Source organism: Scyliorhinus canicula, chromosome 2 (genome assembly GCF_902713615.1).
Source record: "Scyliorhinus canicula chromosome 2, sScyCan1.1, whole genome shotgun sequence".
NCBI classification, from domain to species: domain Eukaryota; kingdom Metazoa; phylum Chordata; class Chondrichthyes; order Carcharhiniformes; family Scyliorhinidae; genus Scyliorhinus; species Scyliorhinus canicula.
In genome coordinates this window covers 87518930-87543347 of record NC_052147.1, presented here as the reverse complement: position 1 = coordinate 87543347, position 24418 = coordinate 87518930, and the positions used below count along the sequence as shown (strand labels likewise).

Here is a 24418-nt window from a genome sequence, read left to right as displayed (position 1 = left end):
GGGAGAAAGTGCAAACTCCACAGAGGCTGAAATTGAATCTGGGTCCCTGGTGCTGTGAGGTGGGATGAGGTTTATTAATTAGTATATATTTCTTCAGCAAGCACAGACACAAAGGGCGAAATGTTCTGAATATCTTTTTATGCTTCTCTAATTATTGGCCAAGACACTGGGGAGAAATCCCCTTCTCTTAGAAATGCTTACTAGAAACTTTAGATCCACTTGAATAAAACAGGTGGCACTTGTTTCTTAGAACAGGGCTTGAACCAATGACCTCCTGACTCAGAGGAGAACGTGCTTCTGCTGGTCCCACTTAGGATGTAGTGATGAGTGGTTCCAGGCAGATAATGTGGGGAGCGCAAGTTTAAATTTAACTTTGGCACATTGAGAATTTTAATAGGATTACAAAGATTTGGAAGTAAACACAATGAAACTGTTAGATTGTCATTAAAAACACAGCTGGTTCACATGTCCTTTAGGGAGGGAAACCTGCCACCCTTACCTGGTCTGACCTTAATGTGACTTGCCCCACACCACATGCCTGACTCTTAACTGCCTTCTGAAGGGGCAAAGGTCTATTGTCCAGCCCTGGTTGCCCTCAAGGTTGGCCCTGCCGTGACACCCACACCCTGAGAATGAATTTGAAAAAAGGTTTAATTCTCTAGTATCCATGTTCTTACCTGGTTCAAGAACCCAAAGAAATTGAATGGTCTTTTGGGACCAGGACTCGGGGTGGCATCAGCACAGATGAAGGAGTAATTTCCAAAGTTAGTCTGATGTACATAATGGAAGGAACCATCCTGACGATGGGCAGAATATTTCCTGTAAAATGAGCATAAGTTTCAAAGTCACAAACTTTTATGGATATGTATTAACTACCAATCTCGCTTAGTTCCTTTTACTAGTCTACTTTAGCTTTAACCTTAAATCTTAAAAGTGAATTATTACGAGTCAGAAGTTAAACATTCTGCCCATAAAGCGATTTTTATATTTATAAAGTGGGACAGAACAAGTCCAGTTCAAACAGACCAATTAGCTTATCAAGAGTAAGGATAATAATGGAACCCTTACATAAAGATGAAATAGGAAAGCATCCATAAATTGAAAACAATAGTCAGCAATGTTTTCTTTCAAGCTATGCAGCAATTCCAAAGTCCCCACGCTGGCTGCACACAAATTGGTCTCTTTACGTTAACGCACAGGTGCAGTGGTGCAAAAGAAATGTTAAGGTTCGCACATTTAAACATCCAAACAAAATTAAGAGTCGGTAGTTAACACAGACTCGACCGACTTGGCTGAATTCTTTGAAGTAATGAAAAGTGTAGATGAGAGTATTATATTTAGATGTCCAAAGAGCCTGTGATAAGCTAACATATTTTAAAAAATTCTTATGGGATACAAGCGTCAGTGGCAAGGCCAACATTTCTCATCCCTAATTTCCTTTGAGAAGGTGGTGATAAGCCACCTTCTTGAACCACTGTAGTCCACATGGTACAAGTGTTGTTAGAAGGGAAGCTCCAGGATTCTGACCCAGCAACAGTGAAGGAAATACAATATAGTTCCCAATCAGGAAGGAAATATCCGGGTGATGGCGTTCCCATGTGTCTGCTGCTCTTGTCCCTCTAGGTAGTCGAGGCTGTGAATTGGAAAGGCACATAAAAGGCGCCTTGGAATATTGCTGCAGTGCATTTTGTACATGGTATACAGTGTCTGTGCACCAATGAGATAGTGAATGTTGCAGGTGGCAGATGGCATGCTGATTCAGCAGGCTGCCTCGTCCTGGATTGTGTCGAGCATCCTCAATGTTGTTGAAGCACGCTATCCAGGTAAGTGGAGAGAACTCCTGACTTGTGCCTTGTTGATGGTAGAGAAACTTTGGAGAGTCAGAAGGTGAGTTACTTGCCACAGAATTCTCAGCCTCTGAACTGTTCTCAGTCATAGAATTTACCGGGCAGAAAGAGACCATTTGGCCCATCGAGTCTGCACCAACCCTTGGAAAGAGTACCCTACTCAAATCCACACGTCCACTCTATTCCCGTAATCCAGTAACCCCACCGAACCTTTTGGACATTAAGGGGCAATTCAGCAAAGCCAATCCACCTAACCTGCACATCTTCGGACTGCGGGAGGAAACCGGACCACCCGGAGTAAACCCCCGCAGACACAGGAAGAAAGTGCAAACTCCACACAGACAGTCATCCGAGGCTGGAATTGAACCCAGGTCCCTGGAGCTGTGATGCAGCAGTGCTAACCACCGTGCCACCCCACAGTATTTATATTATAGTATTCACTATAATACTATAGTCAGAGCATCTGGAGTCATGACAGCTGAATAGACAGCAGGCTGGCTACAAAGTAGGAAACAGAGGGTGATGCTATTGAGACAAATAAAAGATGGGAAGTGGAGTTCCACAAGGATCAGTGCTGGGACCACTGTTCACCATTTACGGAAAGAATTTGGACCCAGAAGTGAGAGGTACAAATTTTGAAAATATGCAGACAACACCAAATTCGAGGTGGTGTAGTTGATACGAAGGAAGACTGATAAAAATTTGCAGAATGATTGTGCAATTTGACACATAGATAAGTGAGAATTAGTATGCTTTGGTAAGAACCCACATACTTCTTGGAAAATAAGTGCCAAAATTGGGAAGAGGAGCAGAGGGATCATGGGTTCAGATACCAAAAGTAAAAGTACCAACAGGGGTTAACGAAAAGGCGTTTGATAATAAAAATCGCATGTTAATCATGCTAGCAAAATTGAAGCTCATGGGATAGAAGATCAGTAAGAGCATGGATAAAAAAATGCCTAAAGGATAGATAGAACTCAGTGCTGTGATAATGGCTATTTATCACACTGGAGGGAGGTATACAGTGGTGTTCCCAAGAGTGTTAGGACCGAAGCTGTTTTGATATGTATTAATGTCTTGAACTGGAGGGTACAGGGAACAATATCAACATTTGCAGATGACAGAACTGGGAAGTATAATAGACTTCAAGAGAAGATATATAGGCTGGTGGAATGGGTGGACATATAGGAAAAAATAATGTGGAAGACTTGTGCGGTGATACATTTTGATAGGAAGAACACGGAGAGGCAATACAAACCTAATGGTGTAAGTGGTGCAAGAGCAGGCAGACCTGGGCAATTTGTGTACTAATCTTTGAAGATGGTACGACAGGTTAATGAGGCAGTTAATAAAACTGGGCTTTATAAATAGAGATAGTTTCACTGAACCTATATAAAATGCAAGTTCAGCCCCAGATGGAGTATTATCTCCAAATCTGGGCAGCACTTTTTGGGAAGGAAATATTTTTAAGAAAACATTTGACAAAGTGCTTCATAAAAGGCTGATTAACAAAGCTTGAGGAAGACAAAGAAAAGCTCTTCCCATTAGTTGATTGTACAAGGACTACAGGACACACATTTTAAATTTTAGGCAGATATTGGGGGGGGTGGGGGGGGGATAATGAAAGGGAACATTTTTATGTGGTAGGTGTCATTGACTTGGAACTCACTACCTACAAGAGCAGCAGTGGAAGCGGAGACCAGCAATGATTTTAAAAGGAAATTGGATGGCCACTTGAGGGAAATAAACTTCCTGCATTTACGGGGATAGAGCAGAGAATGAGACTGACTGGATTATAGTACAGACGGGGGCAATGGACTCGACGGACTGAATGGCCTCCTTCTGTGCCATTATGACTTTATGATGCCCAAAGTCTAAAAGATGTACTCACAGGAAATGTGAGAGAAACCTTGGGCTGGATTCACCGCCCCGCCGTGCCACATTTCTGTTTCAGTACGCTGGCGGGATGCTCCGTTACACCGGCTGGTCAATGGGGTTTCCCATTGTGGGGCTGTCCCACGCCGTCGGGAAAGCCCCCCCGCCGGGCTGCCGGCAGAGCATCCCGCCGGCGGAGAATCCAGCCCCTTATTCAAAGTGGTTAAGTCAGAATTTCCAGTGATATGTAAATTCCATCAAGCACACTCCTCCTTTGCCCATCCTTTGCCAACCTCCCTTTCTCCTACAGTGGCTTGACAAGATTTCCTTGCCACAGCCCTCTTATTTATACGATTCTGAAAAGCAGTAGTTGGGAGCTAAGACAATATCCATAGCAAGGGAAAGAAAATCAAGCTTGTTCGTCTTGTGAAGTTCCCAGCAGACCGTCTTGAGTCTGTGAGAACAGACTGCTGGTGAAGTCACCAATGACACTTCATGAGCCAAGTGAGAAAACACCTCAGGCAAGTTTCACTCCAAGTGATCCAAAAAATTACGCTTGCTGCATTTTTCCTGCCTTGAGTCAGTTTCTTAGCTTGACATAGGAATTAAACTGTTCAGCTCAACACCATGTTTCACAGTGCATTTGAGAAACTAATTTTAGATCAACTTCAAGCATAATACCTGTAGTAGTTATTGATGCTCTTAAGCGATGGAATGTTGAAGGCATCTGTAATGAGATAGAAAAGATTGAATTGTGGTGGGTATAACTTGCATTTATATAAGCAGTTTAACAGAGTAAAATGTCCCAAGATACTTCACAGGAACATAATCAGACAGCATTTGACACAACATGAAGATAAATTAAAATTAGTCAAAGAGGTAGATTCTCCCTCTTAAAGGATGAGAGAGAGGGAGAGATGTTTAGGAAAGGAATTACACTCTGGTTCACTGTCCGTGTGGAGTTTGCACATTCTCCCCATGTCTGCGTGGGTTTCGCCCCCACAACCCAAAGATGTGCAGGGTAGGTCAATTGGCCACATTAAATTGCCCCTTAATTGGAGAAAATGAATTGGGTATTCTAAATTTATAAAAAAAATAAAAAAATTTAAAAAAGGAAAGGAATTACAGAGCTTAGGACCTAGACAATTGAGTCTACTGCCACCCATAGTGTACGGAGTGGGGGATGTACAAAAGGTCTGAATTTGAGGGCGACAGAGAGCTCAGTGGGATATGGGGCTCGAGGAGATTTGGGAAATACAGACAAACGAGGCCATGGAAGGATTTGAAAACATAGGTGAGAATTTAAAAATAGGGCTGCTTCCAAACTGTACTATTCAGGTTCATGACCACATTGTGAAAAGCTGCCTGCACTATTTCACTTCCAATGAATGCTGCCTTGTTTGAGTCACAACATCCATTCCGAGAAGAACATCAATGGTTTCAAATGTGGTTGGTGACATGGTAAGGATAAAGGTCTTCCATTATAACTTTGTGCCTGTGGACTTTTGATAGCCAAATTGGGTTGTGGGGTGTGTGAGAAGAGAGAGGCGCCATTCAGGAATCTTAAAAATCTATTTCATGGGGACTTCCAGGCTTAGCGTTGAAGTGCAGTCTTGTGGAGGCTGCTATTGTTAATTTCTCACGGCATCCCACAGACCTTGGACTGGCAGCCCAGGGTAATCCCTATCCAGTGGCACCAACATTAGTAACCCTCTGCAATAAAGGTGATTGGAAGTTCAATATACACTTAAGCGTGTGCAAGGACAGATGGGGGATCATGTGAACAGATCTTTAGCAGGACATATTGAGAGAGTAGTTAGCAAGGCATATGGATCTTAGGCTTCATAAATAGAGATCGGCCCAAATCTTCCTGTCTTCAGATGGCCAGAGACTAGATATGCCCCGTAGGAAGCACGAAAGGACCCTTGGAAGTCACAACATAAAGACTCCACAGGAATTGCTTGGGAAGTTTCAACTTCCATGAGACAATTTTCCTATTGCCAGGACCTTCCAAAAAAGTGTCAAACTTCATGGCTGATTTACCTGGCTATTTTTACCCAAAGGTATACGAGAGGGAGAAAAAAAACATGTCAAATTCCTGGATAGCTGCACAACTTATTCAAGATATTAACAGGGAAAGACAGGGTAGATGAAGATAAAGATAAACTATTTACACTGGATGGAGGTTCTAAAACTGGGGCACCGTCTGTAAATTAAGGCTAGGGCGAGACGATTCAGGAGAGATGCTGGGAAGCACTTCTTCACCCAAGAGGTAGAGGTTTGGAGCTCTCTCCCACAAACAGCAGATGAAGCTAGAACAGTTGTTAATTTTAAATCTAAGGTAGGTAGATTTTTGTTAAGCAGAGATATTAAGGGATATGAGTATGGAGTTAGGTCACAGATCAGCCATGATCTCATTGAGTTGCAGGACAGGCTCGAGGGGCTGAATGGCCTACTCATGTTCCTATGTCCCTATGACGCAGCGCTTCCACCAGCCACTGGCCCTCCCGACACGCCACCCCCCCCCCCCCCCACTCGCGTTTCTCCCCCCCCACCCACTCGCCTGCCCAACTCCCCCCCCACCCACCCACGCGTCCTCCCGTCTCCCCCGCGCCCTCCCGTCTCCCCCGCCCACCCACGCGCCCTCCCGTCTCCCCCGGCCACCCACGCGCCCTCCCGTCTCCCCCGCCCACCCACGCGCCCTCCCGTCTCCCCCGGCCACCCACGCGCCCTCCCGTCTCCCCCACCCACCCTCCCGTCTCCCTCCCGCCCTCCCGACTCCCCCTCGCCTCGCCCTCCCGACTCCCCCCTCCCGACTCCCTCGCCCTCCCGACTCCCTCACCCACTCGCCCTCCCGACTCCCTCACCCACTCGCCCTCCCGACTCCCTCACCCACTCGCCCTCCCCCTCACCCACTCGCCCTCCCCCTCACCCACTCGCCCTCCCCCTCACCCACTCGCCCTCCCCCTCACCCACTCGCCCTCCCCCTCACCCACTCGCCCTCCCCCTCACCCACTCGCCCTCCCCACCCACCCGACTCTCCCCACCCACTCGCCCTCCCGACTCTCCCCACCCACCCGACGACCTCACACATCCGATTCCCTCACCCACTCGCCCTCCCTACTCCCTCTCACCCACCCGAGTCCCTCAACCACTCGCCATCCCGACTCCTCCCCTACCCACTCGCCATCCGACTCTTCACATCCACTCACTCTCTGACTCCCCGACTCACACACCGCCTGACCCTCCTTCCAACTCTCCGACTACCCTCGCGTTGAATCTCAGAATCTCCCCGACCCTCCCACTCCCCTCCTGACCCACCCACCTAGCCACCCTACCCAGCTGGCTACTACCCACATACCTCACTTACACTAATTCACTAACAGAGTGAAAAGCTATTTTAATGTCTCAAAGCTGTTCAGTGTATTAGTGAGTGAAGATGTAGCTAGTGAGGTAAAAATGGGGTCTGACCTGGCTTCCTCCAAGGTCTTCCTCTGTTGCTGGCAGGTCAAGTACAGACAATTGAAATGAATGTGTTGCCGCGATTTTTGTTTATTTTCAGTGCTTGACACTCTTCCTGCCAAAGGCACAAGGAGGTTGAAAAGATTACCTTATATGTTGAAAATCTGGAGGCAGCACTTTAGGCTGGGGGCGGGGTCAAGGGAAATGCCAATCCAGGGGAATCATAGATTTCAGCCAGGGAAGTGGGATGGGAGTTTTCGGAGATGGGAGAAGGAATCCAGGCGCTAAAGGATTTGTTTCTGGGGGCGGTTTGTGGGACTGGAGAAACTGGGGGAGAAATGTTTACATATATGCAGGTCCGAGATTTTGCTAAGAAGGAGATACAGAGCTTTCCGGTGGTGCCAGCCCCTACACTGTTGGAGGAGGTGCCGACGACGGGGGAAATGGAGAAGAGGGTGGTGTCGGCGATTTATGAGGCTATTCTGGGAGAAGATAAGGCATCGCTTGAGGGGATTAAGGCCAATTGGGAGGAAGAGCTGTGGTGTGAGGTGCTCCGGAGGGTGAATGACTCAACTTCGTGCGTGAGGTTGCGGCTGCTACAGCTGAAGGTGGTGTTTAGGGCACACCTCACAAAGGAGAGGTTGAGCCGACTCTGAGGGGCTGGAACGTTGTGGGGGGAGGGGGGGGGGCGTCCACAAATCACGTTCATATGTTTTGATCCTGTCCAAACCTGGAGGGGTATTGGAGGGAGATCTTCAGGGTAATTTTGACGGTATTACATATGAAGCTTGAACCGGGTCCTCTGGAAGCCATTTTCGGAGTATCGAATTGGCCGGGGTTGGAAACGGGTGCGGAGGCAGATGTTTTAGCTTTTGCCTCGCTGATCACCCGAAGGCAGGTCCTGTTGGGGTGGAGGTCAGTTTCTCCACCCTGTGCCCTAGCGTGGCAGGGGGATTTGTTGGAATTTTTAAACACTCAAGAAAGTAAAGTTTGAGTTGAGGGGAAGGATGGAAGGGTTCTATCATTCATGGGTTTGTTTATAATGCACTTTCAGGAGTTGGATGACATTGAACACTAGTGGGGGCGGGGGGGGGGGGGGGGTTTGAACTGTGTATGTTGTTGATGACTTATGTATGGGGTGATGGTGCATTCCTCATTCCTTTTTAAAAAATATTTGTATTTAAAATGTTGAGGATTGTTTGGGGGAGGAAAGAATTGTTGGCCAGGTGATTGACATCGTATTTGTTACCGTTGATTGTTTGTTGGTGGGAGTAAATTTGGATGAAAATGTGAAAAAGGAGAATAAAAATATTTTTAAAAGAAGAATAGGTGTGGTGGAGCAATCCAACAGTGATTGCTATTCCTCAGAAGATTCAGTCAATTGAGTACAAAAGAATGGAGGTTATGCTTAACCTTTTAAAAGCAATGGTTAGGTCACAAACGTGTTCAATTCTGATCATTACACTTTGGAATGCATTGGAAGGTCCTTGGGACAATGCAGGGATTTACCAGGATGGTTCCAACAATGATGGGTTTTGGCGACACGTTTAGGTTGGAGAACCTGGAGATGTTCCCCCTGGAGCATTGGAGATTGAGGGGAGATTAAAGGAAATTACTGCAGATGCTGGAATCTGAAGCAATAACAGAAAATACTGGACCATCTCAGCAGGTCTAACAGCATCTGCGGAAACTGAGGGGAGATTTGTTTGAGGTGTACGAGATTATGACAGGTTTTGATAAGGTGGACAAATGAGAACTGTTACCATTAGCTGATGGGGCACAGATGAGTAGACACAGATTTAGGTTTTGGGTGGGAATGACCTGATACTTGCTTCCTTCGAGAGAGATGGGAGCGGAGGTGATGAATCTTCTGTGAAGATAGAACGATGGAATGCTTTATAGAAAGCTTGCATAGATTGATGGGCTGAATGGCCCCTTTATGTGACTCTATGACACTTGAAACAACACTGGATTTCCCCTGTTTTTTTGGTGGCTGTTTTTACTGATCCCTCATTATAGTTCAGTGACAATACTCTCATCACAGATTCAAAAGGTTGTGGGTCCAAGTCCAACTCCTGAGACCTGAACAGTTAATCCAGACCCACACTTCAGATAGTACTGTACTATGGGAGGTGGAATCTTTTGTGCAAGATGTTAAACCAAGGTCCTGGTGTCCCGGCCAATATTTATCCAATGTTGCTAAACAAAAACACTGATAGTCTGGTTTGGATCGTTTAATGCTATTGTGGGTTCTTACATTTCAAGAAATGCTTCATTAGCTCAAAAGCACTTTGAAACAGCTCGAGGTTGTGAGAGCAGTTCAAATGCAAATCTTTTTTTCAGGGAACACCAATTTAATGCGAATTGCTGCAGAACCAAAGCCAACGCAAGGAAAAAGGTTTTCTCGCAGCAAGTGGTCAGGATTTGGAGTGCATGACTTGAGAGATCCAGATTCAATGCTGGCTGTCAAAAGGGTTGTAGATAATTAGCAGAGGAGAAAAGAAACTTCAGGGAAAAGAGGTAATGGCAGGAAAGAGGGACCAGCCAAATTGCTCTTGCAGAGGAGAGCCAGCATAGACACAACGGCCGAATGGCCTCCTGTACTGTAATGATTCTATGATACAATTATAGTGATTTAATAACTGAATAGCTGCATTATAACCATAAGGGGAAATGCCAAAAAGAATCAGGGCAACTGTTGTACCATGATTTCCTTTGATATCGATCCATTTTGTCTTTTCCAAAACTCTGGATTGCTTCAGGGTCGCCTGGTAGGTTTGCCACTCAATCTCGTGTTGAACAGATCCAATCCTGTTCTTTGTCTTGGCATCTGTCAGATCTCCTGTGAGACATAATGCAATCTAACCATGAAATCAAGGCCATAAGGACACAACAGAAAAGGACCCTGCTCTCTCCATTATGCACAGTGCCTATCAGCTGCCACTGTTGGGAATTACATTGTGCCAGTTTTCCTGGCTCCTGGTGTATTTTTCTGCCCCTCAGTTTGGTCATGCGGAGTCATTCAACATTGTTTGACTCAAAAAAATGATGATGTGTTAGAGGGCTCTAACAATACCACTTGAGGACCAAGAAATGCACACGGATGGACTAGCTAAAACATAGTCTTTTTTCAGCCAGCAATGCCTATGTTCCTCAGGAGAGCTTTTTAAAGATAGAATTGTGAACCTACAGTAAAAGAACAAGTCTATGCTGTAGTTTATGATACACTCAAACGTCCTCCCAATGCTACTTATTCGAACATCCCCCAAAATCAACAAATCTTTCACCCGCATGCATTTACCGAGTTTCTCCTTAAATTCATCTACCACAACACACCCCCCAACACCAACTGTTCAATGTCCTAATGCAAACAAATTTCTCCTGAATTTCTAAATTATTCTTACATTTATGGCCCCTAGTTTTGAATTGCCCTCCTAGTGGCAACCATCGTACTCTATCAAACCCATTCATAATTTTAAGATCTTTATTAGGTCACTCGTTGGCCTTCGCTTTTCGAGAGAAAAGATTCAAATGTCTCTGACAACTAGAACCTCTCAATTCTAGTATCATACTCTCCAGTGCTTCTAATTGAGCAATATGGAGGCCACAACCATGCAAAGTACTGAAGTGTGGTCTAACCATACAGACTTGATTTCCCTTTGTTTTTCTTGACCACCTTGGATATATCTTTAGAAGGAAAAGACTCGCACAAACCAGTATTTTACTAATCATAGAATCCCTAAAGTGCAGAAGGGGGCCATTCGGCCTATCTAGTTTGCACCAACCCCCTGAAAGAGCACCCCACCTGGACCCACATCCCAACCTATCTCCGTCACCCCATCTAATGTCCACATCTTTGGACACTAAGGGGTGATTCAGCATGTCCAATCTACCTAACCTGCACATCTTTGGGCTTTGGGAGGAAACCGGAGCACCCGGAGGAAACCCACACAGACACGCGGAGAATGTGCAAACGCCATACAGTCACCCAAGACAGGAATTGAACCTAGGGCCCTGGCACCATGAGGCAGCAATGCTAACCAATGTGCCACCGTGCCTCCATATGGTAATAAGACATTATGCTATATCAACATGCTGTTGAGGTGGAAGTCTCGAATGTTGATTTGATAATGACATGGTGCCTCACAGCACCATGGACCCGGGTTCAATTCCGGTCTTGGGTGACTGCCTGTGTGGAGTTTGCACATTCTCTCAGTGTCTGCCTGGGTTTCCTCCAGATACTCCAGTTTCGTCCCACAGTCCAAAGATTTCACAGAATTTACAGCACAGAAGGAGGCCATTCAGCCCATCAGGTCTGTACCGGCCATCGGAAAGAGCACCCTACCCAAGATAAGCCCAAAGCTCCACTCTATTCCCACACCTCCATCCTATCCCCGTAACCTACCCTTTTTTGGACACTAGGGTTAGTTTAGCATTGCCAATCCGGCTAACCTGCACAGCTTTGGACTGTGGGAGGAAACTGGAGCACCCGGAGGAATCCCACGCAGACACGGGGATAACGTGCAGACTCCGCACAGACAGTGACCCAAGCCGGGAATCAAACCTGGGACCCTGGAGCTGTGAAGCAACTGTGCTAACCACTGTGCTGCCGGTGTGCAGGTGATGTGCAGGTTAGGTGCCTTGGCCATGCGAAAAACAATGACCCTTAGTCATTGTTGGGGCCTCACGGTAGCATGGTGGTTAGCATCAATGCTTCACAGCTCCAGGGTCCCAGGTTCGATTCCCGGCTGGGTCACTGTCTGTGTGGAGTCTGCACGTCCTCCCCGTGTGCGCGTGGGTTTCCTCCGGGTGCTCCGGTTTCCTCCCACAGTCCAAAGATGTGCGGGTTAGGTGGATTGGCCATGCTAAATTGCCCGTAGTGTAAGGTTAATGGGGGGATTGTTGGGTTACGGGTATACGGGTTACGTGGGTTTAAGTGGGGTGATCATTGTTCGGCACAACATCGAGGGCCGAAGGGCCTGTTCTGTGCTGTACTGTTCTATGTTCTATGTTCTTAGTGTTCAAAGGTAAGGTGAGGTTATGGGGTATCAGGGGGTGGGTGGGGGAATAGACCTAGACAGAATTTTCTTTCAGAGGGTCTGTGCAGACTCGAAGGGCCGAATGGCCTCCTCCTGCACTGTTAATTCTATGAATAATGGTAAAGATGGCTTACACAATCCTGAACACTCTGCCTTTACAGCTTAGAGGTTGCATACCAGTATAAGTTTTTGAGGGGGACTTTGAACTGTTCTAAAAGAAATTCGTAAACTGTGCTGGTTTACACATATTAGCCAACCTCCTGTAATGTTGGTCTTGGTGACTCAGGAATTACCCTCTTGGAATGGAGGTGTTATTGTTGGTGGAAACTGGAAGGGGTGGGACTGGGAATGACCTAGGTAAATAAATTATTCCTCATGTCAGAATTACATAAATCTGTCCATGTATCACAGCAGGAGAAGGCACTTTCATTTTCCATTATGAACCAAGACATTCAAAGGGTTCTGGGTTGTAGCTGTTCAGCACATATTTAGGCCTCTCCAAGACCCAAGATTGATCAGTAACAGATAAATGCAGTGTACTTATTAAAGCTTTAACTCAGCTGCAGAGATGGTTTCAAGGTCAGCCCATTGCAATATTAAACTAAAATGTCACAAGATATTATTGAACATAAAAATCTACATATAACTGACCAGTACTGCATAAATTAAAATACCTTTGCTAAGTTAAGGAAGCCTGCATGACATTTAGGTTTTATTAAATGCTAACATTTCACATCGCAATTCCTTCCACTTCTTTCGATCCTAACAGATACCACTTACACTAACCCACTTAACTCCAGGTAACCACCTACAGTGGCCAAATTGCAGTAATCACTTGCCTTACAATAAAATTTGCAGCACAGATAAAGAAAATTTGGCCCAAAAGATCAATGCTGGTACTCATCTTCTTCTACCCTAATTCTAATCTCATCAATAGAGCCCTCTTTCCTTTCAACTGCATATTTATCCAGTTTCCCCTTAAATCCATAGAATCCCTACGGTGCAGAATCAACCTGCGAAAACAGCATCTTACCTAGCCCCACTACCCACCCAATCCCTGTAACCCCCATCTAACCTGTACAACTTTGGACACTAAGGGGCAAGTTAGCATGTCCAATCCACCTAACCTGCACATCTTTGGACCGTGGAAGGAAACCCACACAGACACAGCGAGAATATGCAAACACCACACAGACAAATGCATCAATGTCACTCATCTCAACTACTCCAAATGATAGAGTGCTACATTTACGTGTATAAAGAACATGTCAGTGACAAAGACTGTCCTTCAGCACATTAAGCATTCTTGAGAGACAATTTTAATTGAAATAGGAGCTTATTGAGAATCAGGCAACTAGTATTTGCTTTGGATTTGGGCTTGATTTTCTATACGTACTGTCTGTCTACCTCTGTCGCAATCAGACTACCGTTAAGACATTTCCATGGCTAAACATAGCATCCTGACTTTTGGGCATTCTTTTAGATTCATCCAGAATTCCTTTGTGTCTCCATCAGGTCACATCCATTATATATTTTCTGCACTGCTCTCATTTAGAGTGAGAAAATTGTGCTCACACCAATGGGCCAACTACAAGCAGTGGGCACTGTACAAGTACAATGTTATAGGAACAAAAACTGCAAGAATACAAAATCTCAAGGAACAACAATTTATACTGCACATGAATAGGATGCTAAATGGTTGGCAAGAGGGATTGACATGGTCTGCACATAATCCAGGCTGACACTCCATGCAATACTGAGGGAGTGCTGCACAATCCAAGGTGTCTTTGCTGGATAAAACATTAAAACAAGGTCCGGTTTTCTCTTTAAGGAGGATTTAAAAGGTGCCTGGCACTTTGCAACGAGCAAGGGAGATTTCAATACTCAACTGTCAATACTCAACCAACATCAGGCAGACAGCTCAATTGTTCATTGATATGGGGTCTTGCTGTGGGCAACTTTTTTCCATTTAGATAATATGCTACTTTTTTATTATTTTTGTAAAGTGGAAGAGTTCACATTTTCCCATCTGCCAATCTTTTCCCACTTACTTAACCTATCCAAGTCCTTTTTTAAACTCTATGTCCTTCTCATATATTACTTTCCACCCTATCGAGTATCATCAGCAAATTTAGCAACCATATATTCGGTCCCTTCATCCAGATCATTGATGCAGATGGTAAACAGTTGAGACCACAGCACTGATCCCTGTGGCACTCCACTGGTCCCAGTTTGCCAACTCAAAAATGACCCATTCATACCTACTCTCTGCTTCCAGTTAGCCAACCAATCTTATATTTATGAAAAAGTTACCCCACAGAGTTAATGTTTTAGGTCTGTACTGAAAAACAGTCTCTATTTTCCTCTCCATTGATGCTGCTTGCCATATAAATAGTTCCAGCATGTTCTATTTTTCTTCATTTCTTCTTCTATGTCACAGCATGGTGTACTGCTTCTGTGATGCACTATACCACAGACTGGGGTGATGCAAGTCTGTGACCAAGAATCTATAGAGTGCTAATATCAAACCTCAGAGGCTTGACTGCTCCCCAAAGCAGAATGGTTGAACACCCATCATGCATTTCTCAGAGAAAGGGGCAACAAGTAACCCTCGACCCAATTACACAGGAACAGGAGAACATTTATCCCCTTGAGCCTACCCAGTCATTATATGGGAGCCTGGCTGATCTGAGACCTAACTTTTCCCCATGTCCTTTAATATCTTTGGGCAATAAGTTTTATGAATTTCAGATTTCAAATGACCATAGATTCTGAATGCAGACAGTGGAGGCCATTCAACCCATCGAGTCTGCACTGATCCTCTGAAAGAGCACTCTCACCCACCGGCACATCTTATTGGGCACTAAGGGTCAATTGTAAGCCTGGCCAATCCACCTATCCTGCACATCTTTGGACTGTGGGAGAAAGCTGGAGCACCCAGAGGAAACCCAAGCAGACACAGGGAGAATGTCCACACAGACAGTCACCCAAGGCCATAATTGAGGCCAGATCCCTGGAGCTTTGAGGCAGCAGTGCTAACCACTGTCCGACTGTGATCATGGGTCAACTGCAGTTTGTAGAAGAGAATTTCATACTTCTACCTTCCTTTTCGCATGTAAATGTTTCCTATAATTTCACTTAAGCTCACCAGTCTTTGAGATTGCGAAGAGCAGAAATAGTTTCGCTCTATCTACCTCATCTGCTTTTTTTAACATCTTGAAAACTTATCAAATCAGCTCTTAATCTCCTAAATCCCAGGGACTACAAGGCAAGCTTGTGTTAGAATTTATAACTTAGCCATTGGAATTCAGATATCATTCTGATTAAACAATGCTATAGTTCCTCCACAACTAAATAACACTCCTAAGACGCGATGCCCAGAACTGCTCAAGAGCACTCCAGGTGTGGCCTTACCAAGGCTTTGTATGGCTGAATCATAACTTCTGTTTCCTTGTATTTTAGTCATTTGGATATAAAGACCAGCATTCTATCAGCTTTTTTGATTATTTTCTGTATATGTTCATGACAATTTAATGATCTATATACCTGGACCCCCAAGTTTCTTTGGATCGTTAGTGTTCCTCCTTTTGCCCACTCACTTAATCTATTACTATCTATTTGTAATTGTATGCAGTCATAGACACTGCTTACAATGCTGCCTATCTTTGGATCATCAGCAAACTTGAATATTACACCCCATCATCCAATAGCTAACAGTTTGAGAGTTACTTTGTCAAATCTCTTCTGGAAGTCCATATAAAGAACATCCACAGCGATTCACTACTTGAGTTAAAAAACTTCAATCTGATTAATCAGGCATGACCTCTGCTTTACACGTCCATAATAAAAGAGAATTACTGTGGATGCTGGAATCTGAAACCAAAGAGAAAATGCTGGAAAATCTCAGCAGGTCTATGGCCGTGTAAAGCACAGGTCATGCCTGATGAATCAGACTGAATTTTTTCTTCTTTTTTCTAGATTTAGAGTACCCAATTGATATTTTTTGCCAATTAAGTGGCAATTTAGCGTGGCCAATCCACCTAACCTGCACATCTTTGGGTTGTGGGGGGTGAAACCCACGCAGACACGGGGAGAATATGCAAACTCCACACAGACAGTGGCACAGGGCAGGGATTCAAACCCGGGTCCGCAGTGCCGCAGGCAGCAATTCTAACCACTGTGCCACGTGCCACCCTAGATTGAAGTTTTTTAATTCAAGTAGTGAATCTCTGTGGATATTCTTGATATGGACTTCCAGAAGAGATTTGACAAAGTAACTCTCAAACTGTTAGCTATTGGATGATCCCACATCTCAGATCTGCTAAGATTTTACGGCATTTTCCCTTTGGCTTTGGAACAAAGAACAAAGAAAAGTACAGCACAGGAACAGGCCCATCGGCCCTCCAAGCCTGTGCCGACCATGCTGCCTGTCTAAACTAAAATTAGCATTTCCGGGGTCAGTATTCCTCTATTCCCGTCCTATTCATGTATTTGTCAAAATGCCCCTTAAACGTCACCATCATCCCTGCTTCCACCACTTCCTCCGGCAGCGGGTTCCAGGCACCCACTACCCATCTGTGTTAAAAAAAAAATTTTTTTTTAAACTTGCCTCTTACATCTCCTCTAAACCTTGCCCCTCGCACTTTAAACCTATGCCCCCTTGTAATTGACCCTTCTACCCTGGGGAAAAGCCTCTGACTATCCACTCTGTCTATGCCCCTCATAGTTTTGTAGACCTCTATCAGGTCACCCCTCAACCTCCGTCGTTCCAGTGAGAACAAACCGAGTTTATTCTCTCCTCATAGCTAATGCCCTCCATACCAGGCAACATCCTGGTAAATATCTTCTGCACCCTCTCTAAAGCCTCCACATCCTTCTGGTAATGTGGCGACCAGAATTGAACACTATACACCAAGTGTGGCCTAACTAAGGTTCTGTATAGCTGCAACATGACTTGCCAATTTTTATACTCAATGCCCCGGCCAAGAAGGCAAGCATGCCGTATGCCTTCTTGACTACCTTCTCCACCTGTGTTGCCCCTTTCAGTGACCTGTGTACACCTAGATCTCTCTTGACTGTCAATACTCTTGAGGGTTCTACCATTCACTGTATATTCCCCACCTGCATCAGACCTTCCAAAATGCATTACCTCACATTTGTCTGGACTAAACTCCATCTGCCATCTCTCTGCCCAAGTCTCCAAACGATCTAAATCCTGCTGTATCCTCTGACAGTCCTCATCGCTATCCACAATTCCACCAACCTTTGTGTCGTCTGCAAACTTACTAATCAGACCAGTTACATTTTCCTCCAAATCATTTATATTTACTATGAACAGTAAAGGTCCCAGCACTGATCCCTGCGGAACACCACTAAGTCACAGCCCTCCAATCAGAAAAGCACCCTCCCATTGCTACTCTCTGCCTTCTATGACTAGCCAGTTCTGTATCCATCTAGCCAGCTCACCGCTGATCCCGTGTGACTTCACTTTTTGTGCCAGTCTGCCATGAGGGACCTTGTCAAAGGCCTTAACGAAGTCTATATAGACAACATCCACTGCCCTACCCGCATCTTTGTGACCTCCTTGACAAACTCTATCAAGTTAGTGAGAAACGACCCCTCCTTCACAAAACCGTGCTGCCTCTCGCTAATACGTCCATTTGCTTCCAAATGGGAGTCGATCCTGTCTCGAAGAATTCTCTCTAGTAATTTCCCTACCACTAACGTAAGGCTCACCGGCCTGTAGTTCCCTGGATCATCCTTGCTACCCTTCTTCAACAAAGGAACAAAATTGGCTATTCTCCAGTCCTCCAGGACATCACCTGAAGACAGTGAGGATCCAAAGATTTGTTTTACATGTCCATGCTGGTCTCTGGTCAGTTGAAACATTTCAAGATGTTCAGTCACCCCATGATTAATTATAAATTGTAGCAATATCCTGACAACATGCGTTAGGTTAGCTAGTTCCATAGTCTCCTTCTCTCACCTTCCTAAAATACTGGGTGACATGCTTAATTTTCCAATCTTAAAGAACAATTCCCAAATCAAGAGAAAATTGGAAGATTATAGTTAGGACATGAGAAATGTTCTCACTTACTTCTACTAAATCCCTGGGATAGAAAGCCTGGTCCTGGGATTTGTCACTCTTTGATGCCATTATTTTCTTTATTTCTTACATTATTTTTCTTACATTAATTTTGGTAAGCCTTTCTCCCCTGATTGAATATTAGTTTCCTTGGGATGTCTGACATGCAGACCTCTTTTATTACTGTAATGGTGATACAAAGTAATTATTCAACATATCTGCTTTTCTAAATATACATTGACAATATCATCACCCCTGACAACCCTGTATTTCCTAAAATAATTATGAAACAATTGTTTTAATTTTGATATCCCTTGTAAGTTTATTTTAATACCCCCTTTTGTAGCTCTGAACATACCACATTTTGCTGTACATTATCTCTCTCCCAGCTGCTAGGGTCTACGTTAATTCTTGCATTTCTACATGTTGCATTGAATTTTATATGTTTTCTTTTTGCTCTTCAGGCATCTACAGCTTCATTTTGGCAAGTAGATATCTTGCCTTTCAGGTGTATATAAAGATAAACAGATTTTCCAGTTACTGTTGACAATGTTGGTTTCATGCCATTGAAGTCAGCCTTGCTTGAACCTGGAATCTTAGTCACTGCTCCATGTTTCTCCCTTTCAAATATTGCATTGAACTCAGATATAATACAAATAACTAAATGTCGTTGCGTGGTTAGCAATGGTGCCACACGGCGCCAAGGATCTGGGTTGGATTCTGGGCCCGGGTCACCGTGTGGATTTTGCACATTCTCCCCGTGTCTGCATGGGACAACCCAAAGATGTGATGATCTTCCTCTAACATCAGTGGGGGTGGGTCAGCTGTACCTCAGCCAACTTCACATTGGCGCACTAAATTAAACTCTCTTGATTTTGGAAGTAGGTAAAAAATATATAAACAATTTCATTCTTAATAAAAGGAGGCACCACTAATGTTGGTAGTGAATAATTTTGTTTTCCTATGTTGACCTTGAGTTGATTTATTCTTGAAAAGTTGAAAGTCGCTGATTTGGCAGATCACTTCTCACTCCCCCCCCCCCCCCCCCCCTCCCCCCCCCCCCCCCCCCCCCCCTAGCTGAGAACCCCTGTTCTAAGCAACTCTCTGGTTAAGAAAGTGGTTAGTGATCTTGTAATATTGCTGCAAGTTTGCAAGATCCCCCTGTGCCAATTTAGAATATTTGAGCAATGATAAATCTATTCACAACCATTATTTTTTGTTGGGTTTCATGACCTACCTGTGGCGAAAACGATTGCTGGCTTAATTACATCAATGGTCTCTGTGCAAAATTTCTTAAAGTCAGGGGTTCTTTGGGGATCTATAAACCTACTGATATGAAGGTCAGACACCTGAGCAGAAAAACATTTTTTCAGTTAAATCCACTAGAACAAAGCCAGTACATATATATTTGTAAAAGAGATGTTAAAAATCAGCATACACAAAGCCTCCTCCTCCTTCAACAAATTAAAAAAAACACCAGCCATTGCCACAAAAACATACTAATCCTTCAGGTATGCAATTCTACCCTCATCAATTACACGCATTTGGTATAATGTATAAATCTGCATTTCATGTTGTATGAATCAATCCTTTTACATAATGACAACATGCAAAATATCTTAGCATTCAAATTCTTTAACAGGGCAGGACTACTGGCCAAACAAGTCCAAAATTCCAAGTGAGCTGATTTTTTTTTCATGGTATTGCTGAAGACACAGACATTATTGAATCTTAAATGGTCAATGTGCACATCTGTTTTTGTGTTCAAGGAGGACTAATTTTGGTCTGCATACGAGTCATTTGAACACTGGTCGAGGGCAACATGAGGCACTGGGATTACAGCGCTGAGGACCCGGGTTTGAATCCCAGCCCTGGGTCACTGTCCATGTGGTGTTTGCACACCCTCCCCATGTCTGCGTGGATTTCACCCCCACAACCCAGAGATGTTCAGGTTAGGTGGATTGGCCATGCTAAATTGCCCCTTAATTGGAAAAACAAAAAATAATTGGGTACTCTAAATTTATATTTTTAAAAAATTTGAGACACTGATCAGGAGATCATCTTGAACATCAGACTGTTCCACTAATGTGGCTCCAGGTATAAAACGTATGTGGAAAAAAAAGGCAAACAAAAAGAAAGAAACGGTAAAAGTGAATTCAATCCAGCAGATTCACTTGTCCATGGGTTTTGTAAAAGGACCCATGTTTAGGTAGAGGGGGGGGGGGGGGGGGGGCAGGCACAGAAATTGGCCATGGTTTAAACGGGTTTCATTCATTTGAAATCTCAGAAAACGTTTGTATATTAGGTGATTCTCACCCTAACATCGTATGAATTAATCTTCACAATTTCGGTAACATACAGCAATGATTCAACAGGCGAAGTGTGGCAAGGGGGTAGGTGGACTTTGCCTCACTTGTGATACCGCAGACATGATGGGGCAAAGTCTAGCCGGCGCAGGTGAGCCCCAGGCCGGCGCAGGTGAGCCCCAGGCCGGCGCAGGTGAGCCCCAGGCGGGCAAAATAACCCACGGGCACCGCTCTCCCTCTCTGGGCTGGCACAGGAGCGGAGGCCCGCCGTCCTTTACCTGTAGGAACCAGAAGATGTTGTCCATGGCCCGGCCCGGGTAGGGAGGCTGCTCAGCCCGCGGGTGGCCGCCGCCGCTACCCTCGGTGAAGGCAGGTTGCACTGTGTAATTCTCCAAGACGTAGGCGGTGAGGCAGGCCAGCAGTAGACCGGTGGCGACCAACATGCTGAAGACACGTAACATCCTCAGGCGGCGAACTGGAGCAGGCTGGGGGTGACAGCCAGCTCCCTGCCAACCATTCCACTTCCGGCATCCCGAACCGGACATCCAATAGCGAGAATACAGCCCAACAGGCCAGGAGGCATTCCCAGGGCACGGGGAGGAGCAGCTGTTGTTATGGCAACGGGATAGGCGGGGCTTCAGGCAACTGGAAGGCGACCTTGTTCACCTGGGAGTAGAAAAGGGAGATATAACAGAGGTTTTTAAATCAGGAGAAACGGCTTCCAGTAACAGAAAGGTCAGTAACAAGATGCAAGTTAAGGTAATTGGAGTAGTATAAGTGTCTGGCACATACAGGGTTAATGTGGGACTGAGTGTAGTACTACCCCACACAGTGATGTATGAAGGCACAGGACCCAGCAGGGCTCAGTGGGTGTTGTGCATGTAAAGGCACGGAGACAGCTCCTAGCCTGTATCGTTTACTGTACATGTGTAAATAGCTTGAGTAGTCACTAAAGACTGTTAACTGACTGAAAACTAGAAAGACTTCTATATGCCAGTGTTTTTCAATATTTTTTTTGCACAGACCCAATTTTACCAACCACCCATCCTTTGGGACCCATGGCAGCCGACCTTCGCAAACTATACCAGCCGACCTTCGCAACCGACTCTGGCCGACCTTCGTGACCGACTCCGGCCGACCTTCGCGACCGACTCCGGCCGACCTTCGCGACCGACTCCGGCCGACCTTCGCGACCGACTCCGGCCGACCTTCGCGACCGACTCCGGCCGACCTTCGCGACCGACTCCGGCCGACCTTTGCGACCGACTCCAGCCGACCTTCCCGACCGACTCCTGCTGACCTTCGCGACCGACTCCGGCCGACCTTCGGGACCCACCATGGCCTACCTTAGCGACCCACACCGGCCGGCCATCGCGACCCACGCCGGCCGGCCATCACGACCCACGCCTGCCGACCATCGTGACCCACGCCGGCCGACCATCGTGACCCACGCCTGCCGAGCATCGTGACCCACGCCGGCCGACCATCGTGACCCACGCCAGCTGAGCACCGTGACCCACGCCGGCTGAGCATCGTGACCCACGCCAGCTAAGCATCGTGACCCACGCCGGCCGACCATCGTGTCCCACGCCGGCTGAGCATCGTGACCCACGCCGGCTGAGCATCGTGACCCACGCCAGCTGAGCATCGTGACCCACGCCGGCCGACCATCGTGACCCACGCCGGCTGAGCATCGTGACCCATGCCAGCTGAGCATCGTGACCCACGCCGGCTGAGCATCGTGATCCATGCCAGCTGAGCATCATGACTCATGCCAGCCAACCATCGTGACCCACGCCGGCTGAGCATCGTGACCCATGCCAGCTGAGCATCATGACTCATGCCAGCCAACCATCATGACCCATGCTGATCGACTTCACGACCGACCATTTTCACTTTACTGTGACAGGTGAGCCTACTTGGTCCTCATGATCTCACTTGCTTTGTTATTCAAGCATGGTAGCATAGTGGTTAGCACTGGCTTTACAGCGGCAGAGACCCATGTTCGATTCCCGGCTCTGGGTCACTGTCCATGTGGAGTTTGCATATTCTCCCCTTGTCTGCGTGGGTTTCGCCCCCACAATCGACAGATGTGCAGGGTAGGTGGATTGGCCACACTAAAATGCCCCTTAATTGGAAAAAGTGGATTGGGTACTCTAAATTCAGAAAAGAAAGTTGGTTGGTGCAGACTTGATGGGCCAAATGGCCTCCTTCTGCACTCTATGTTCTATGTTATATGTTACATTTCAAATAATGACTTCAGCTGGTGATTTAAAATCTCTGTTGAAAGAAAATCACGATGTTTGTCCTCAAACTCCCCATGTTTAGTCTTCAAATGTCCTTGAAGTTTTGAGGGTTTTAAACTTTAATTTGCCGGTGCTTCCCTGCATATGAACTTTGAATCCGGGTTTTCTTTGGCACAATTAATAAATCCATACCTCATGTAATCATCTTTATGCTGCTTTGTTCTTGTTTTCAGCTTTTTCATGGGTTGTTCAACAGAGGTCCTGGAGTTCACAATAGGATGCTGGCAGCTTCAAAATGGAGGGATCGCTCTTGCGCCCAGAACACGTGACATCAGCGTACCTGCGGGTGACCTGCTCTCTGCCGCCGCTTCCGGTGGGAGAACTCTTGCCGTTTGCTGAAAAAACAGGCCCTGGACAGCGCATTCATGTCAGGAGGAGGCTGTCCACACTGCTGGGCTCCGGGCCTGTGCACTGCCTGATCCGGCACGCATGTACGGGATGGCCGGTAATCTCAAAAATCTGTTGTGCCCGGCATTTTAAAAAGCCTGTTGTGGATGTTGGACATTCCTCCCGTGATTGGGAATGATGTGACCGATCACGCCGCGACCCTTCTGAAGCCTGCCTGCGACCCACCTACGGGTCACGACCCTGAGTTTGAAAACCCCTGCTTTAAGACACACTTCTGTAACCAACGCCACCAACAATTAACACAAGAAACAGTGAAGGAGGAGTTATGTTTTTATGCACAGAAAGTTGTTCTTAAGGAGAATGCGTTGTCTGATTGGATGGTGGAAGCAGATTCAATTAAAATAAATAGAAAAAGCAATATATTAGGTGAGAAATGATTGGTACTGGTCAGGATTGGAGTCCCACTTTAAGATATACAAGACCACTTTGGACCAACATCACTCATTTCCCAAGTTTTACTGTCTTTTTTCCTACAGTGGAGGAGGGGGTGGCATGTGGTGCTCACTGAGTAGCATTTTTAAAGAGCCCACACAAGTATGATGGGCTGAATGGACTTCTGTGCTGGCAAATTCTAAAAGCTGGGAAAATAAAGATGGGTTACATCAAAGACGGAGAATGTTAAATAAAGAGAGAATTTGTGTTTTATATAGTACCTCTCCGTACCGCAGAAGGTTCCCAAAGAAATTTACAATCAATCAAGTACAGCCACTGTTGTAACAGCAAATTTGCACACAGCAAAATTCCACAAATGTCATTGAGACGGCCCACTCCAGAACACGGGAGGGAATCTGTGCGTGGAGCCAGAGGAAATGGGCGAGGTACTGAATAAAATAAAATTGGATCCTTGATCTGATAGAATTTCTTTCAGTAATCCGTATATGGTAAAAAAAAATTAGTTAACTTCTCTACAACCCTCTTAGCTGTAATATTCTGCAATGGAATTGCCTCCGGAAATCTAGTATGCATTATGGTCAATAAAAACTGATTTCCACTTTCGTCTTCGGAAAAGATCCCATCAGTTAGGACCCCGAGTAAAACGTTCCACAAATGCCAGAATGGGTATTCCGGGTGCTGGTTTGATTACCAGTTG

General features: G+C 45.6%; 1 protein-coding gene and 1 long non-coding RNA gene across 4 annotated transcripts in view; one reads left to right on the top strand and one right to left on the bottom strand.

The window, feature by feature from the left end:
- tmem62 (transmembrane protein 62) overlaps positions 1-21207 on the bottom strand; it is a 100523-nt gene extending 79316 nt beyond the window's left edge. The window contains exons 1-5 of one of the 2 annotated variants that reach the window (XM_038782100.1): positions 20893-21207; positions 19546-19657; positions 9889-10026; positions 4404-4449; positions 678-819 (exon numbers count right to left, since the gene is read on the bottom strand). In XM_038782100.1, the coding sequence (XP_038638028.1) occupies positions 678-819; positions 4404-4449; positions 9889-10026; positions 19546-19657; positions 20893-21159 (705 nt within the window). In that variant the 5' untranslated portion in view covers positions 21160-21207. The remainder of the gene's footprint in view (positions 1-677; positions 820-4403; positions 4450-9888; positions 10027-19545; positions 19658-20892) is intronic. The other variant, XM_038782107.1, reaches the window with a different exon arrangement.
- Positions 21208-21219: 12 nt separating this feature from the next.
- Positions 21220-23973, top strand: LOC119955675. 2 transcript variants are annotated; one of them, XR_005458514.1, is made up of 2 exons: positions 21220-21349; positions 23094-23973. It is a non-coding gene; the product is annotated as an uncharacterized LOC119955675 (long non-coding RNA). The 2 variants fall into 2 exon arrangements; XR_005458513.1 differs by lacking the exon at positions 21220-21349 and adding an exon at positions 22147-22523.
- Positions 23974-24418: the final 445 nt, after the last annotated feature.